Genomic DNA, 19,748 nt, shown 5'->3' with positions numbered 1-19,748 from the left:
TGAAAACCCCTTCTGTAAACTCTCCAATATGCAAGGTAAATAAAGTTGAAAAATTGTAGTTTTGTTGTAAATTCCTGTATTCACATGGTATAAAAATAACTGGCATTTGATCACTAGCTTAAGTCACAGATTTCTTTTCTGTATGGTGAAAAATCTGTGCCAAGACGTTGCGCTAATGCTGATATCTCAGCAGTGATATTACGCAGCGTCACGTTACTCTGTAGGTTCACATCCTGGAGTCTTGAACTGGCTACAACTGATAACAGCTCAACCTACTTTCTGATTAATGTAGCTATTAACTATTTGACCACATGGGGCACTCAAAGCATCCCCAGCTGGTTAGTTCATTATTAGAAATGGTCAAAACAAATAAAACAAAATGGCCACTTTAACTCTATTGAGTAAATGGTGCACTGTGACAAAATGGTACACAGTTCAAAAAGTGACAGTCAAAGTTACAAAATGTGGTAGGACTTGATGTTTCCTAAAATTCATTTCATTTTCTAATGTTTATACCCATGTAGTATGTTTTTTGATAAACTAACAAATTTGGCTAGATAGGAACCAGTGAGATATTACTTGCGTGGATGGTTTAAAAGCTACCTAGAAACACCAACATTAAAATTAATTTATCAGGTTAAGTAATAGATGCTGTATGAGGAGTTGAGGTGTTCAGCAGTTCCAGCTTGTTGTTAATTGAAAAATTATTTTTGATTGCTAGCATTTAAAGAGGCTGGAATTGTAAAGTAAGGCAGGAATTGTTAAGACAGTAATAGTCATAAGCAGCTAGTTACGATCCACCAGAAATTAGTTGGATATGATCTGTTTTCAAAGTAAGTTTGACACTTTTATTCACACATAGACAAAGAAGTTATTTAATATGAACATTTTATTTGCATATAACATTCATATTTATAAGAGTATGCTGACGGTAACATATAAACAATACTGGTTTTTAAAATGTTGACATTTTTATACAATAAACAGTGCAGCTTAAGAAGAGCAATACATTTACCTGAATAATCTGAATTCTTATCAGGGAATAAAAGAGTCATCCTAAGGCTATGAAAAGCCAATTTTTGGCATAAACAAGTGCTTCCGCTCAACACACTCAAATTGTTTCAAGACGACAAAAGTAGCGGTCAGTCAGAAAGCACAAAAACAGACTCTCTGCTTTCACTGTACACAGTTTGACACATAATGTGATGATAATAAACACAACGTATAAATAGTTAAAAATGTGGGCATTTATATGAAATAAAAGAGAATCACTTTCAAAGTTCTCCAGTGTTTGTTTTTTTTTCACTGGACCTTTTTGTCTTTGTCAGCCACCACTTCGGCGAGGTCCTCCGGTTTTATTAATTTCACTTTTCCCTCCATCTGAGTCACCCTCTGCTTCAGCCGTGCCTGGGTGGAGGTAAACTCTGCCATTAGCTGAGCAAACTTGGTCTGCATAACATCCAGGTTGCCCTGCATTTTCACGATCTTCTCGTCCAGATCTTTGGGGTCCGCGCCCGCATTCGCCACCGTCTCGTCGATTAGGTTGTCTTTCATCAGGATGGCTTTGCCCTTTTCTTCCAGAGCTTTCTTGGCATCTGGATACTCGGTGAGCGCCTCCATCAAGTCGTCTTTGGACAAGGCGAAGAGATCAGAGTAACCCACACTTCGGATGTTGGCCGTTCGTCGGTTACCGGCTTTACTCCCCTTGATGCCTAAGATACTGATTTCTCCAAAGTATGCCCCGCCGCTGAGCACCACAAACTGAGTGACTCCGTCATCAGCCACCACTGCCAACTTTCCTTCCTTAATGATGTACATCTCCCTGCCAATATCCCCTTTCTTACAGATGTAATCTCCAGGACTGAACACCTGTGGCTGCAGCTTGAGCACCAACTCGATCAACAGACCAGCTTCGCAGTCCTGGAAAATTCGCACTTTCTTTAGCGTATCCAAATGGACGTTGATGGCGATCTCTGCCTTAAGCTTGTCCGGGAGACTTTTCAAAACTTCTTTCTCATCGCAGGTCTTCTTTTCAGTCCAAAGATAGTCAAACCATTTGATCACTCTGGCCTCCAAGTCTCTGGTGACTTTTCGAAACTGCATGTACTGCTTTATGGAGTCAATCTTTGCCTGAAACTCGGCACGAGAGGCATTCATGTTGGAGATCATGGCACCAACGTTACCGACGATACTAGCAAAGATTAGCACACCGGTGAGAAAGTCCATAATGACAAAGAGGAATTCAACGTCTTTTACTGGTGCTGGAGTTTCTCCGATGGTGGTGAGGGTGAGTGTCGACCAGTATAGGGAGTAGATGTACTTTCGTGCCAAGCGACCGTGCTCTGGGTGACTGATGTTGGGATAGACCCACGTGTCAGATCCAAAGCCGATGCTCTTCGAAATGGAAAAGAAAACACAAGCATTCCAGTGGATGATGATGAGGATGTAAAGCACGAGATTGCTGATACGAAACATGTTTGGGAAGCTGGTTCTCGTCTCGGTGCGCTCAAAGAACTCAAAGAGCCTCTGGATTTTGCAAAGACGGTTGAAACGAAACTCTGGGTTGTCAAATCCATACTGCAGAAAGAGCAGGTCTGTGGGTATCATTGACATCATGTCGTATTTGAACTGAGATGTTGTTCTGTATTTAGCTCTCAGCTTTTTGCCATCTTTTACCAACAGTCCTTGTTCAAGGTAACCTAAGAGAAGCAAAGCACAAAATAAGAGACCAGTCCACAACATACAGTAAAGACTAAGAAAAAAACAAATTTTTTTCATTAAATATTTCCAGAATTCGGACCTGTTCTTGATCTGACAAATGTGTCCATGTAGTAGATGATGTCTGAGGTATAGTCCAAGACTATCCAGAGTTTGGTATACGAAGATTGGAGCTCATTAAAGGAGGCCCTAGAAAAAGAGAGAGAAGCAAAAATCAGCAAAGAACTTTTGTATTCAGGAAAATGATAGTAGTACTAAAAGACAGTACCTTGTTACAATCATGATCAGGTTATAAAACACTGGGCCTGCAATGACACTCAGCCATCTGTAGTATTGGTCCGCAGATGGATCCATAATCCAGATTTCTTTCCTGAAAACAAGTTGGTACTTAACAACGGCAATATGAATAACATTACAGAGAAAACAGATTTTTTTCCCCCTTCTGAAATTCAAATTACAAGCTGGACTAGCATCGGCCTACAGTCTCTAACGCAATACTCACGGAGGTTCCTCTTTCTTCTTATCGTCTTTTTTATCATCTTTCTTCTCGTCTTTCTTTTCATCTTTCTTCTCGTCTTTCTTTTCATCTTTCTTCTCGTCTTTCCTTTCATCCTTTTTCTCGTCCTTATTTTCTTCTTTCTTGTCTCCGTCCTTATCGTCTTTTTCCTCTTCCTTTTTCTTGTCTTTCTTAATCTCATCTTTTTTGTCCTCTTTTTTGCTAGAGATCACAAGCTCAGTTTTAACAGTGTTGAAAAGGGACTCAGAGTGGGGAGGGATGCGAAAAGTGCAAGCTACCGATCTACATAGGGAGCAACTTCAGGAAGACTAACTTAGAATTGAGGTTTTTGTTGTAAGGTCCGATGTAGGTCATATTTTCCCCCAGCAGATGGCGCAGCATGCTTAGAGTTCTAATGGAGGTAAATTCGTCTCTAATTTGCAAACCCACATCCACTTGCAACAGAAAAAGTTAAGAAGTCGAGGGGAAGCTGTCATTATCACCATAATTAGTATCAGTATTTATCTTTATGATGCTTGTAAAAGCAACAGGAAGAAGGGAAATACATTTTCTACGGTTTTTGTTCTAGCTACTGGCTAACTGCATTAGCTACAAGAAGGGAGGCTATAAATACTATAGATGTATATCTATATTTACTATTGAAAACTTGGGTACACTTACTCATCTGTGTTGTTGCAGTTATTTATGTTGTAAGTAGCAAGAGGCCACTTACTGGAAAGACTTAGAAAAAGAAAAACAGAAAGAAATGTCTTAAGATATCTTACCTAGATATATTTCTAAATACTAAATACTAAAATACCTAAAAGTGAAAGTAATTTTTTTTAAACAAACTTAAGATCTTTACAGTTAGCCAACAAACTAATATACAAGATTATTTTTTGTTTTCAGTTGTTTTGTTTTTTAACCATATAAGTGCTGAATTTTATTTTCTTGTATATTTGACAATGTAAAAGGTACCAAAGAGGCATAGGGCCAATGAAAATTAAAATGTCAGAATCCTTTTATTCAGTAATGAAAATAATAGACTGCCCTTACTTAGTCTTTATATTCAGAATAAATGCATAACACATATTGAAGCATTGCCTGCTCTAGTCTAGATGCTTTATTTATAAATTTATTTTTGCTCTTTACCTCTTGTCCACACCCAAACTGAATGTTGGGCTGAGACACAAAATATCCTAAAAAACAAGTTTTCAAAAAGGACAACTTTGTGTCATGAACTGGATAAACAGAGGTTCACTAATGGAACAAGTTGGTGTCAGGCCCCTCACATGTATCGCCTGCGCTGCTGGAAACTGTTGAGGAGGGGGTGCAGTGCGGTTTGGGCTGCGTTTCTCTTTTCATTTTTACCCAGGAAGCACATTGGCTAAACCGTGAGTAAAACAGTCACTGGGACTGACTACTATATATTCCTTTGAGGGACAGTAACTTTAACATCACATACACCTTTCTGAACAGGCGAGGGCGCACTTTCTCCGTCTGTAATCAGACATTAAAGCAACTTGAAACCATTCCACTCTCCCTGGCACCTCCAGACCCGGGCCCCCATCCGGGCCCGAGCCGGGGGGCAGCCGCACCCCCAGCCCCCCCCCCCATAGCTCCGCGCCTGCAGAGGCCTGCACATTCCCACCAGTGAATTTTCCTGACTACTTCCATAGTTATCGGCTTGGCAAGCAGCAAATCACACCATGTTTTTCAAACTTGCAGTTACAGAAAAAAACTCAACTCGAGTGTGACCGAGCTCACACTTTGAGACAAAAATAAAGCAGTTTATGGTATTGTTTTTATCCTTTGTTTGTATTTAATGTCACTGTTAGCACCACATGCTAGCATACCATAGATTTAACATAGATCTTTGGTTTTAAGAAATGGTCTGGGTCAAAACTAGAGTTGCCAACTGTGTCATATTTGCCGGGATGTTCGGCATTTTAAGCCAAATTGAAGTGGTGCCTTATTTAACCACAGCCTGCAATTTGTATTTACAAACACTAGATGGCACTCCTCTCCTTACTTAATAGATCTAGATTAGAAAAAGCAGCGCCGCGCGGCTGTGCTTGGTCTGCTAGCGCTTCTGATCCGAGCTAAATCGAAAAATGTGTTTTACATACTTATATAGACTAAAAAATACAAAGAACAGGAGACTCTTCAACTGCAAACATGTATGGGAGCAAAAGAACCGGTGACTGAAGGTTTTTGCAGGTTATGCCATCGGGAGTTTTCAAACCGACATGAAGGTGACAATGATTAATCTCACCTGTTTAAGTAAAACGTACCTAATGTGCTTTTGAGCAAAAATGCATATTAGGTCATGTTTATTTAGAATTAAAAACTAAGTGTGATTAGTTTTTAATTCTATTTACACTACACATCTTGATTTAGAAACATCCTTCTGTTTACTGAGACCAGCTGAAAAGATGTAAGAAAATAAAAACATTGTGTTGATTAAATCCCTCTTGTTAATCTTTCACATTAAATGGACATAACTCATTCAACTCAAAAAATGCTGAATTAGTTAAATCCAATATTTAATGTTACTCAAATGTTGGAGAAATAAAAATATATTGTGGGATGATGTCACAATTGCTACATTACTGTCATTAGTCCCGCACCTTGGTGGAGCTGTCCCTATTTTGGAGGTGCTGCTTTGGCAAGCTTAATCATAACAGAGTGTAAACCAAGTTCATGGAATCCAATATTGAGCATATGATTGAAAATTGTGGCTCTCCCGGTCGATTATCTCGCTAAATGATTTTGTTTAACGTTACGTCGTTTCAAAAGACACTATACTGTAAATGGACACCGTCTAGTGACTACAAAACAACAGCATACTTACTTTTTCTTTCTTTGTGCGTCGCTCTCCCCACTGGTTGCATCCTTAAGGGCCGGGCCTCTGATGCGCTCCAGGAAGGAGTCATTCCTCTCCTCTACAGGGTTCACTCTGTGGGATACCCAGTCCCGCAGCATGAGGAAGAGGTAAGACAGCCTAAAAGGTCAGTGGGAGGTGAAACGGCACAAAGTGACATCGCTCTACGCCGGGGATGGATTATTCATCATGTTGGCTTAGAAGAAAAGCAAGTTGTGATGGAGGTAACTGATATAATGACAAATGTATCAAAATAAAAGTTCTTAATATTGATTCCGTACTTGTACGTGTGGTAAAGCGATGTGTAGGACCTCCAGATGGCCGTTAGAAGTAAATGTACCTAAATGTATTGGTATCCATAGTGACTATATCAACTTGCACCTACTCCCAATGTCCATTGACATCTTTTTATTGGTATTTTCGGTTTCTCCAGTCTTTGTCCTTAGTCGCCCCAAATTTGAACTTAGCTCACAGGTTCTGTTTAAATTTGGGTCAAGCAAAGTAATGCATTGAAGGTAAGGATAGGCTGACATGTCAAAGTACATCCTCACTTTCACTTTTCACTTTCCATCTGTACTTCTGTGCTTACAGTAGCCTTGTCTCCATTGACCATACGATTGCGCCATTTAATATTTTAAAAATAAACTCACTTGATGGAAACACGGTAATAAAACGGCGATACAAAGTCTTGGCGCTGGGATGAGGTGGTCTTTTGGCTCAATTGAAATTGGTTTATTTTGCAAAACTTCTATGGAAATACTTTATTTTGCATCTGGTTGTTCATCACTGGTTGTTGGTACATTCATCACAAAGAAGATGACGGGAAGTAGTTGGAAGATGGTGGTACGACATGTTTTTAACGACTTATTGCGTGAACAAACTTATTTACGTCAGATTTAATGTATACCTCAATTGTGAACTTGCTACTTTTTGACCTTAGCGGAGTATTGACTATAGTTTGGGCACATTTGTAATTGAAACGCAGCTGCTGTTGTCTTTACAAAAATTTTTTCTGCTAGAAGAGACAAACTAGGTTTTGCATCTTTACTTCCTGTTAGCAGCCCACAAGGCACAAATGAGTCCAAATCATTTCAACCTGCCATTTTTTTTTGCAAACATCCATGTGAGATCAAACAAAGCAAAGTTTTTTTTCTTACTCTACCCCTACTTATTAGTACTCAGAATGTAAAAGAGCATAGACGTTCACCTGGTCAATGCCCCACCACCTCTGTGTGGGCTCCTACGAGACCCTGAGGACAAGGCTCTCGCGGAGGCGTCATCACAAAGAGAGTGGGCCCTAGGAGACAGAAGATAAGGTAAGAGACACTCATTTGATCTTGGGATCTAAAAATTATTACAGCACTCCAAGGATCTCCGGTATTGGAACGCAAAGTGAATTTATTCCCTAACTCGGCTTTCAGACCTGCTGTCCCCATTTTCCATGGCAGCGAGTTCATCGTCGGATGTGTTGGTGGACGGCCGATGTCTTGCTGAAAAGGAGCTTTCACTGCACACTTTTGCCATCTTGTTGTAGCTGCCTGTACGGAACACACAAACACACACACGCACACACACACACACGCACACACACGGTCAGTTGGACTGAAACATTGTTGTGAATTAATTAATTAATGGAAGGTGTAAATGTGTTAACTGGGTCCCGACATCTGTGTGAGAGTGCCACCTAAAAATACTTCTTGTTCCCTGAACACTAAACAAGATCAGTGTCGTCTTTTGATGAACCCACCCAGCCGGCTTTTAAAATAATCTATGGCTTACAGGTAGAAAGAATGCAGTGGCTGTGTTTAGTGGTGTATACAGCAGGTTAAGTCTATTAGAACGCAGCTTAGAGAGCAAGTACAACAGTAAGTGGCTGAGAGCCCCAGCAGGCTGCAGAGACGGCCCGATCTGGAGAAGAAAAAGGTTCTATTTTTTTACATGTTGCACAGAGATTCACACCAGAGTCTTAAAATGCACAGTTTTCATGATCCTGTTCCGTTTTTACGAAGACGTCTCGTCTTATCTATGTCCAGGTAATGACTCGTTGATCTCTGGGTAAAACCAGTGGTTGTAACACGTGCACTCATGTAGATTACAGCTAATACCGAGGAGTTAAGCTACCCCCACTAAATTCAATCACACTGAGAGCATTGCCAAAAAGCTAAGTGTTTGAAGGGTGACGGGGGGTGAAATCAGCGGCGTCTGCTCCGTAAATATGAGCAGCATCACTATCGTGCGGCTACACAGCAACTTTGTTGACTAGCTTGTTTACGTTTATGCGCTGCATCGAGAGAGCAAAGGTCACTCGGCGTCACTTTGCTGTGATTTGAATATTTTTTGAGTCAAAGGGTCAAAATCTGTCTCTCGAGCTCAGTGGCGTCAACAGTATTGTCATTTCCTGAGTTGTGATGCAAATTTCTTTAACCGAATTTGAAGAATGAGAAAATACTCAAAAAAGCTTTACTGTGCACAGATTTATAATAATAATAATAATAATAATAATAATAATAATAATAATGATAATGGTAATACTGGTATAGGACTTTCCTAAGTTCTCAGGGACACGTTGTAGAGGAACAATATAAAATCAAACAATGTAAAATAGCAGAAGAACTCACAAAGAGGACATACGCATTAAAAGCTATTTTAAACAGATGGTTTTGGCTTTTTTTTATTTCCGTACATGATATGCAAATCTAAAGCAAGCAATACTACTTTACTATTCTGCAGCCTTACAAGGATTCAAAACTGTCTTTTATAAACCTTTAATATCCCATTTTACAGCTAAATAGTCACAGTGAACCAACAACTCACTTGTTTGATGTTTCCTCACGCTGACATTCTCAAACTGGCCCCAGCAACCACAATCCTCTCATTTCTCTGATATAGTTCCATCTTCCCAAATGAAAATGGGATCTTTCTTTTGTTTTCTTCTTTTTTTATTTTATTTTTTTACTACGTCTTTGATGGTGGTGTTTTGCTTGATCCAAGCGAGGTATTCCAGTAGAGTAGTCACCGGTGCGCAGTCACCACAAAAATAACTGAAGGCTGTCCATAATTAGATCCAGGAGCTCTGCAGCCTGAGGTCGTGCAGACTGAGCTGCGGTTCCCAGGAACAGACAAAGGGGGAGGAGTCCTGCACCGTCGCTGCACCTGCCATGACCGCCTCTGACAACAGGTTAGCCACAAAAAAAAAAAGCCATCCAGTTGCAAATGTTTACATGGTGAGATCATATCTTGCAGCTGGATTTGAATCTGTCTTTGTGGGTGTCTGAATCAGCAGGACTACAGGAAGCTTAAAAATGTAATCGGAAGAAAATGAATGCAGTTATTTTCAAATAAATAAATAAAAAAATTCTTTATTGACCCAAAGGGAAATAAAATTTTGCTGTAACTCAAATTACTCAAGATTCTTCAGAGAGTTATTGTAGATGGTGATGGTGATGGCTGTGGGACAGAAAGACCTCCTGTAGCAGCCTGTATTACAGAGAATTTGAAGAAGCCTCTGACTGACGGCTCTACGTTTTTCTGTGACCGTCTCATTATGTGAAATTCTTGTTTGCGCCGTCATCTCCAGAGGTTCCACAGTAGTCCCTCGGACAGAACCAGACGTCTTCACCGGATCGTTGAGCAGCTGTAACGTGTCTATTTCAGTTTTACACTAACAGCCTCCAACAATATTTACCATTTTCTCTTATGACCCTCATTTATTTGGTAATATTCAGTCCCTCACTAAAATATTCATATCCCTCAAACCTGTTCATATTTCAAGTCTTGACTTTGACTGGACCACTCTGTAAAGACATGAATGTGCTGTGATGGTGGCTCTCCACCGACTGTCCACTGTGACGTTTTGCAACATTGTTTTATTTGGATCAGTCTAAATTCAAATCTGAAACCGGAGGATTTTCAAGTACGTAATATGTTTTATAAAGATTATGACAAATATGACTAAAATTTAGTGGTCCTTAATTCTCTCACGCACCTTTTCAGCTCTTCCCATGAACTCTCCATGGATTTGACATCAGGGTTTTGTGAAGACCACTCCACAAATGGGTATTGTTAAGAGAATAAAATCAAAAACTTCTGGCTCGTTATATTCTCTTGTGCTCCCGGATTCAATGATTCCATGCGTGGAAATAAAAGCCACAAGTATAACATGACATCAACAACACACACTTCATACAGACTAAAACAGACATTCATTTACCTGAGACAAATGGGAAAGAAGAAGAAAGAAAAGCAAAGACGTCTTTGGAGAGTTGCAAAAGCTATTCTGATTTGTTACTCCTGTGTACAAACTTTAATAGTAAAGGCGTGATTTTCTCTTTAATATATTCAAATAAGGCGTATCTCTGCTGGTTTCAAACTTTCTTTTAAGTTGTATCCTCCCTCGACTTCTGTTAAATTCTGAGAGAGCAACTGTCCCTTTCTAAACAGAGAAGAACAGAGTTCCTCATTAACTGTCCTGAACTCCTGCTGTTTTATGGCTTTCTGAGCAGAGAAAAACAGAGATAGGCATTTTACAGATAAGTGTGAAATCTGGAATCTCTCCCGTCTTCTCCCTACTCACATACCTCAAAGAGAAACTTGAAATCCTGTAGGAATTTGAAGCAAATGTTGTCTCCACAGACCTCATTTGTTTTCCTGTCATTCAGCACTTCAAAAGATTGACTCTTGCTGTAAACCAAAAGTAACACAAAAGTCAGCGCGGCAGAATGAGGTGAAATTCCTTTTTCTAACCTATCAAATGAAAGAATCAATCCTGAGTATAAGAATTAACACGATCATTTTCCAAGAGCCTTTCACCATATACCTGAGCAATTTTCAAATACTAAACAAAAGATTTTCTTTCACACATTTTCTATTTGATTCTGATAAACTAACAGATATTACAGTTTCAGAATGAATTAGTCACTAACTAAAATTATTAACTCTAAAACTATGATTTGACTATTTTCAATCAGAGCATGCTGTTAATAACTAAGAAAAATGTCTTACAAATTAGATGATAGTGGTTTTAGATATTCTATGTTGTATTCGGTTTTTCACCAATCTTCCCACCATCCCAGATGCTAGTTTGGAAGACTTTTGATGATCTTCCGTGAACAGAGTAAACTTCTCTCTCCCACACTCATCCAAGTGATACTGCCTTCCTGCAGATGCTAATTTTCTGGCCTCCCGTCCTTTCTCATAACACGATAGGCCTCACTCAGAGCTCCCTTTTAATCTATATCTATCTTTCCTTCCTGTAAATTGAAAACATACCCATCAATAGTTTTGGATTAAATCATTAACACAAACCTATTCTAAATTAAGAATTTTGTTCAAAATAATCAATATACCTTTTTCACATGTCGTAAGATTAACTATATTAAACACTAAAAATATAAATGTTTCCTCCACAGTATGTTAACATATGATGAGGTATTTTGTGTGAAGTGTAGCGATATTTACGGTACTTCTAAAAGAAAACATCACGGGTCTCGTTATAGCGCCTGCTGCTCGGCGGCCCAGGCATAAGGTTAAAGAGAAATCCCTTGGCAATATACGGCGCTGCCAAGCTAATCCCAGATTAGACTTGAGTACCTATTTCAGCCAGCTAATGCCCCCTCGCTTAAAGCAATAGAACGTTTTGCCTTTTGTGTTGATATTGCATTGAGTGCGCCGTCAGACACGCTGTATGTTCCCAGTGATCGGCACTTGGATGTTTTCAGCTGAGAAACTCCATTAGAGATTGTCTCCTTTATTTTGATTTGATCAAAAACACATGAATTTGAAAAGTTTTCGTATCTGTGTTTATCACAAGCTGAATGAAATGAGGACTATGATATTGTTTGGATTAATCACTACTTAAAGTAGGTTTAAGATAACTTGCTTGTTGTGGTCTATTTTCTTTCAGTCAGGGAGTGAATTGGCCAGTAGCCCTCAGATACAGTGATCTTATGAGAGCATCTTGGCGTTCCTGCTAAAAGTCAGACAGCCCTCACGGCATCTTAAATCTTAGCTTTCTAAAGTACAGTTGCTCCTCCCTCATTAGCTTACACATGAAGTGCATGTTTTGGAGTTTTTATGTTGTCTTTTGGTTTTCAGTTTCTCTTGTAAGTTACACTTTGCTATGAAACACCAAATATGTGTGGAAGGAAGGTTATATCAGCTCATCAGGAAGGCCAGCTCTGTCCTAAGATGACCCCGCAATTCAATGCAGGTGTTAGGAGACAGAAGGATAAGGATTTCATTCTTGTGTGAATCTGCATTTCATCGACTTGCCTGTCAGTTGGTGCTCCTGAATTTACCCACAAAAGGTCATTTCTATTCTAAAGTAACGTAGCGCAACGCAGCGCAGCGTAACGCAACGTAACGCAACGCAGCGTAACGCAACGTAACGCAACGTAACGCAACGCAACGTAACGCAACATAACGCAACGCAGCGTAACGCAACGTAACGCAACGCAGCGTAACGCAACGCAGCGTAACGCAACGCAGCGTAACGCAACGCAGCGTAACGCAACGCAACGTAACGCAACGCAACGTAACGCAACGTAACGCAACGTAACGCAACGCAACGCAGCGTAACGCAACGCAGCGTAACGCAACGCAGATCAAAGCAGCGCAATGCAGCGCAACGTAACGTCTTCATTGTCATTGTAATTTTTATTACAGTGTACACAAGCACAACAAGATTAGGGCACAGTTCTTTCCTTTGTGCAATTATGTGAAACAATAAATAAGTAAATAAACACGCTATACACAATCTAGCATGACATCACATAGTGTCAAAAAGCGATTTTCAGGGTTACAGTCCTGTTGTAAAAAGTGTCCCTCACTCGGTCTGTTCTTGTTCTATTCTAGAATATAGCAAAGCAGATTATTTAAAGCTAAATGTTTAGTTAATGAGGTCTTTTGTGAGGCAACTAGTTCTTATGAAAAATAAAGACGGTGGATTCACTGTAGATTTTTGCACTGCTTTCTCAAACTAAACACGAGCAAACCGCAGGTTCGGCAGCCTTCTAGTGTGCAAAGCTCTTGCGAAGAAAAAAGTCCACCACAAAGTACTCTGATTCAGTTTGCCCATAATTAAATAAGTATTACTCATGTGCTTGAATATAATCTAATCAAGACAAATCAAATTAGATCCGACCAAATCAAACTTCTTGTCATTTTGTTGTGGTTTAAAATGAAACACAATAGGGCTTCACTGGGATCTCTGACGTAATTGAAACAAGACAAAATTGTGCAGTAATGTCGTGTATAAAGTACAGATTCCTTACAAGGAGCAATCTTAACTTGTCTCGTTTCATTGGCTGTTTGACTTCCTCATTGGATGCCAGTTCTAATAAATATTTAGAGTCTATTGTTTTCTGTGGGCCTCTTTATTCTTGTTTGTGAGATTAGTTTTTGATGAAAGCTGATGGAGAACCACCATGTCGTTGTGTAGTTGTTGGATTTTCTGTCTTATGGTGTGGAACTTGTTCAGAATAGAAACATTTTTGTCCTCAGCATTTCAAAGTGCATTACACCATAGATAGAACATCATATGAAACAAGCAGCAAATATTACATTTTGTCAAATGCCATCATCAAAATAATCAAAAATGTTGACCAATGTTCCAGTTTCAGTAGATGAAGTTAGCTCTCGAGTTTCTTATTTATGTCTGCTCTCATATATTTGATCTCCATCTGATAGCCTTTCATGCTCACAAGATGTGTGGAAATTACAACATTCTAATTCCCTATTTAACAATATTACATTTCTTCAGGTTGTTGAAAAACATTACTATATTAGTCAGGGTTTCCCCCAGTGTATTATAAGCCTGGCGGGCCACCAGGCTTTACTTGTGCCCCCCCCCCACCACCCCCACCCCCCAGGCTAAGCATTGTTAACTTATTTTAGTTTGTTTTTTAAATTGCTCTTTTTAAAAAAAGACTTTGTAGTTGGAGTTTAGGTATTAAGTTTCCAGTCTTCCAATAACACATAATTATTAAGTGATATTTTCAAATTTCCCGTCAACTATAAAAAAAATGTAACTCAAAAACACAGTGAACCGCTGCATGACTGCCGAAGCGCCCCAAGCACCTCACTTAGCAAGTTTTCTGGGGAAAACTCTGCTAATTACTAATTTAAAAAAAAATAAAAGTAATGATTGTAATTATTTTTTTTGCCTGTCACATGGATCGTAACAAAAAGCATACACTGGAAAAAAAAAGTTTCTTTGAATCAATTTTTTAAAAAATGGCAAATTTTTTGACAGACAATTTTATTAGTTTTGCTCAAGCTATATTTCCGATTCAAAAAAATCCGATTTCAAAATCATGAATTATTGCTAATAAAATTAACTGTACCAAATTAGAGTAATTTATTTTCTTAAGTAGTTTCAGAGAAACGTGGGGGTGGGGGTTTCAGTGTAGAGCAGATTTGATTGCGGCTGTTGATCTGAAAGGACCGACAGACACCAAGACAAAGCTCCCTGAGGCGGCCGGCCAAAAGGAAGCCTTATTCAGGCAGCAAGTAAACAACACAGACAGCAGCTTTGGCTTACATGAAAATTAACCCGATAACATAACTAATCTGCTCACTCGGTTTTCATTGCATTGTTTAAATTCATTTATTCGTTCGGCTTTATCCTGCTCGGTGCTGCTCGCCAGCTTGTCACACGGCCAACCCAGAGGTTTGAGGGTCATCAAATTACCACATTCACACACTCATGTACAGGTGTTTTCAAATCACTGATTATATGATAAGCATGCAAGAAAGAAAGAAAAGCACTCACGCAGGCATGAGGGGAACATGCAAACTAAACAGGCCAGATGGAAACCGGAGACTTTCTGACTGCAAGGAGGCGATCTCTGTGTTTAAAAATGATTAAAAACCAGCTGAAAGCGACGTAAACGTTAGCATCTTAGCAAGACAGGCCTCACAATACGGAGCTTTGCAAAGATTTTGATACCTGTCAAGTGTTTTTACAACTTCCTGGCTTCACACACTTGAAATAGGAGTATTTGACTAGACTTCAGGAATTTGCTCCCTCTTATTTGTTTAAACCGGGGAACAGGAATCAAAGAAGAGGTGAAAATAAACTCACATGCAAACATTTTAGTCATTTGAGAAACATTTGATCTCAAAATAGTAATTAATCCTAATTATCAATGTTATCATTAATTGTAAACATGTATTTCTCACAATTTCAAGAACACTGAGAATTATTTTTAGCCTGCGTGAAGTGAAACATTTTTTTAATTAGATTTAAACTTTAAAAAAAAAAGGTACTGAGATTAAACATATATAAACATGAAGTAAAGTTTTAAAAAAAAGAGTCAATTTTACATAATACTGGCCCTCTAAAAAATTCACAGAGGTCAGACCTGTGCCAGATCTACATAGCAAACATTAGCCACGTCGAGGGGGGGGGACATTTTTAAGATGCCACAGGCGCCTGTGATGACTACGAAACGCTCTCAGATTGAACTCTACAGCTGAAGAGTCCTCAGCGCTGCCGAGCGTCGTCTGATGATGCGGACATCGCTCATCAGATGCTAGAGATTGAAGTGCATCTGCTCTGTTCCGGCAGAGGAGATGACTTATCCTCTGCCAAACACTTGGACGTGGTTACTATAGCAACCACAAGGACATGTTTTTCTTCTTTTGTCAAAGAAGCTCTGCTCCCTCAACATGATCGTTTCTTTCTGTTTTGTGACTGTTTTACACTCTTCTGCTGTTTGTTCTTCTCTTTCCTACAATTGTTACATGATATTTTTTAAGGTTCTTTTCTCTATAAGTTACATTTATGGGAAGCAGAAGCTCTTTAAACCACTAAAAACAAAAAAAAAATCAACAAATCAAGAAATTTTAAAGTGAAAAGTTTGATGCAGGTATATGTCTTTGTGCACTGAAACTTAAGATAATGTATCTTTAGATAAAACCATATGTCATTGTTATCATCCATATGATAATTTCACTGCAAAAACACAAAATCTTACTTAAATGGATTTATATGAACATTAAATTACACTTATATGGTAGTAAATTAACCAACAGTTTCATATGTGCACTACAAAAACACAAAGCCTTGTCAAGTATTTTTGGTCTAGTTTTTAGTGCAAATATCTTTGTGCACTTGGAATAAGACAAAATTATTATTTTAAGTAAATAATTCCTTAATATTGATTTTAAAAAGTTAGTACTTTTTAAAGTACTAACTTTTTGAAGCCAGGCCATGTCAGACATCACTGGGATGCAGCAGAACTGGAGCTATGTAAGATAGCTCAAACTTTGCAGCGACTTATAGTATTTGGCGCATCCAGGCCAACTTGGACTCAACCCAAAGGAATGCTCAAGTAGTACGGCAGTTTGCTGTGGGGGATGAAATGAAATATTTTGCTTCCGGGAGTCTAAGAGTAGCTTCATACCTTTGCCTTGTCATTTCAAACCTTACTACTTTCCTTTTGTACTTGTAAACAAACCACCTCATCTCTGTTTGCGTATCCCACAGCCTGTGAGTTTATTTGCCATTGTAGTGAAGAGTCTTTATGACTCATGGAAAACAAGAACCACAAAAAAGGCTAAACGAATGTCATGTTTATTTCAGTTGCAGATTATTTGCTGGGAACGTTTTTTGTAGCCACACTCTGTTTGCATCTATTTTGGATCTGAACCTGTTTTGGGCCAGTTGACAGATTATGACCCCTGCTTGTCCCAAGATAAATATAAGTGACCACTGGAGATGAAGCCATTAAAAAAAAATATATATATATATATATATATAAACAACTCTAGACCACGATTATTCTGGGGATCAATTTTATCACGGTTTTTCTTAAAACTGTTTCAAAGGTGAGTAAAACATAAAGTTTATAAACCAAAAGGTTGGTATTACTCTGCTGCAGCTAACGCCTTTAAACACACTACTTCCTTGAATGAAATTAAGGAAGCAATCTGTTTCCTTGAAATGGCAAACATCCAGAAGTTTGTGTGTGAAATGTTTTTATTAACTTCACAATAAAAGCAAGAAGAAGCTGATCAGAGGAACGAGTTCTGGACCAACATGTGTTGAAAGGCCTCTCAGTGAGGAAGAAGGAAGAAGGGATGAAATGACCTGCATTTAAGTCAGCATCCTTTCCCCAAAGCTACATATTCTACAGTCTTTCTCCAAACTTTAGAAAGGATCTTACGGGGCAGTAGCCCAGGGCACCAAGTATTGTGGGGGGGGGCACCAAAGATTTACAATGTTTTCATAAAGAATGCAAATTTTACATCATACTTTATTTAAAAGAAAAATTAAAAAAAAAAAAACTCATAGACCAATATATAATGTGTTGTTTTAACATTGTTACATTTTTATTAATTTTATTAATCCTAAAATATTTCAAAATTCTGAACTTCCTGTACGACTTTTTTTGGACCAACATGGAGCCATCTCACTTTGGATGTTTTAAACCTGCTGATGTGTAGGCCTGCCTATTAACGTACTGTAAATTGAATTTTTTTTTTTTATAGGGCACCAAAACTGGCTCTAGCAGAGGCTACATTTAGAAGCTACTGGATTTAGAAGGAAATCTGGCCCTTTCTGCAGTGTCTGGTTTGTAGTGCAAAGAATAACTATCTTCAAAAAAGAAATTAAGTAAAAACGATATACTTGACAAATATTTTGTATGTAGCCCCTCTCTCCTTAAATTAGACAGCCAGCCTTTAAAAGTCTGAGTCTTTGCCATTGTATATTTCCTTATAGTGTACAGCACACAAAATTGGGAAGGGGTTCTCTCCCCAGTGCGATTATATTAAATAGCAAAACAATAATAATTAATGAATACACTATCCACAAAATAACATGACATTTAATAGTGTCAAATATCAGGGTTTACCAGGGCAAAACGGGCAAATCAGTGAAGCGAACACAGCGCTACGGTCCTGCTGCCGAGTATTAAAGGTTGACTTCATGTTGCTGCTGAAACTTGTCTGCCCCCTATAGGAGGCTCTGGGAATTACACCATCCAGTCACTAAGTTGTTTCACATCTTCAGCCATATTTAGCCTTTATTCAAAACAGTGGAGGTAAATATAAAGAGTTATGTGCGAAATGCTGTGTAGATAGCCACATTATAAAACATATTTTATCCAAAGATGTTTTCATTTTCATTTTAATTCTCATATACTACTGTGCTTGTACATTAGCTTTGACAACCCAAACTCTGCATAATGCTTGTGTCAGCTTTTGGGAGCCGTGTAATGACCACAGACCTTATCTAGCTAAAACTGACAAGGCAGCTTCAGTGGTGATTGATGCCCCCTTAAGATAACCGGTCCATGTTTGATACTGTGCGGTAAAACATTTACTCCGAGGCATTCACATAACATGTAAAACATCCCATGTGTCTGCTGGGTACCAAACACTAAAAAAGCACATTAAGCGCAGTGCGTTCTATTTACAAATGAAACTCGGCGAGTCTGAGAGAAAGACAGAGGGTGATAAATCAGATCTGAGACAAGACAGGTAAACACTGAGTGGAGGCAGAATGCGGACGCTCCTGTTTCTCACGTCGAGATTCTTTCCCATGTTTATGTGAACAATGTTGAGCAGAAAACGGCTGTGGCAGTTTTCACTCTGAACTTCGCCCCTGGCAGGGAACTCCTGCGTCCGAGCGTCTCCGTCCAACGAGCCACAACTATGGACTGCGGCCACTGAAAAGTCAACAACCGTGGCACCAAAACATTTTAAGGGAAATATGTTGACTGGTTGATGTTTGCAGTGACATGGAAAAATATCTACTTCCCTTTGCTGTTTTTTTTTTGTTTATTTCGGGCTCATTTAAATACTTCAGATCATCAAACAAAGTTTTAAATCACTTTTTTTTCTTTCTTTTTTTGCCCTCAATAAATAACATTTTCATTTGTAAACAGTATTTTTTTTAATTCTGTCAGGTTATCTTTGCCGGATAGTAAAAATTATTTTATGATGTGGAACAAAAAAACTCAACTGATTCGTTTAAGCTGATCTAATTCGTTGTCTTTTTTGTTGTATTTGATCACACACAAAACAGACTAGGATGACCTCTGTGACCTCATTTGTCCCCATGTCTCAAACTTTTCCATGATGGGACAGAAAAGGAGAAGTTGAAGGTGGAGCAAACAGGTCTGCGCTGGAGTATTTGTTTGCATTTGGCAGAGCTTCTGAGGGATAGTTTATGTACAACAGATGTCAATAATATTGATTACCTCATTACACATCAACCTGCAGAGGCAACACTCATACTTACGATCCTACTGATTCACGTATGTGTAAGAAACGATCAATAGTCACAAAACATTTGATGTAGTTTGAGTTGAGGGTGCGGTTCAACGATGGACACCTTTATGTCTGGAGGTAAAGACAAATAAAAAACTGGTGGCGATGAAATTAGAGCTATTTAAGTGGATCGTTTTTAACGTAGTGGAGTTAAGTGTATACCACAAAATAGCACATTTGGAAGACAAACGATGAGCGTAACTGTGGCGACACTTGCAGGAATGTCACAAAATGCGATTACCAATATCAGCTGTGTAATGTTATTGTTTTTTTATTTTTGCTTTTTTTAAAAGAAAAGTTGAAATTTACTAATAAACTAGACTCGCTTGGAAACAAAAAGATGTAGTCTGATTTATAAATCCTAAAGCTATC

The 19,748-nt window shown here is 38.7% G+C and overlaps 1 protein-coding gene across 4 annotated transcripts; it reads right to left on the bottom strand.

The window, feature by feature from the left end:
- Positions 1-871: 871 nt before the first annotated feature.
- On the bottom strand, positions 872-9,177 carry cnga3a (cyclic nucleotide gated channel subunit alpha 3a). 4 transcript variants are annotated; one of them, XM_008407644.1, is made up of 9 exons: positions 8,913-9,177; positions 7,522-7,636; positions 7,306-7,395; positions 6,069-6,218; positions 3,896-3,955; positions 3,221-3,436; positions 2,987-3,088; positions 2,801-2,907; positions 872-2,699 (listed from the first exon to the last, which is right to left on the bottom strand). In XM_008407644.1, the coding sequence occupies exons 2-9, from the start codon at positions 7,620-7,622 to the stop codon at positions 1,303-1,305; spliced, it is 2,223 nt and encodes a 740-aa protein (XP_008405866.1). In that variant the 5' UTR covers positions 7,623-7,636; positions 8,913-9,177; the 3' UTR covers positions 872-1,302. The 4 variants fall into 4 exon arrangements, with proteins under 4 accessions (XP_008405866.1, XP_017159697.1, XP_008405863.1 ...); XM_017304208.1 differs by having other exon boundaries at positions 6,069-6,173; XM_008407641.1 differs by lacking the exon at positions 3,896-3,955.
- Between the last annotated feature and the right edge of the window lie 10,571 nt (positions 9,178-19,748).

Source organism: Poecilia reticulata, linkage group LG4 (genome assembly GCF_000633615.1).
Source record: "Poecilia reticulata strain Guanapo linkage group LG4, Guppy_female_1.0+MT, whole genome shotgun sequence".
NCBI lineage: Eukaryota > Metazoa > Chordata > Actinopteri > Cyprinodontiformes > Poeciliidae > Poecilia > Poecilia reticulata.
This window is presented reverse-complemented; position numbering and strand designations above follow the sequence as displayed.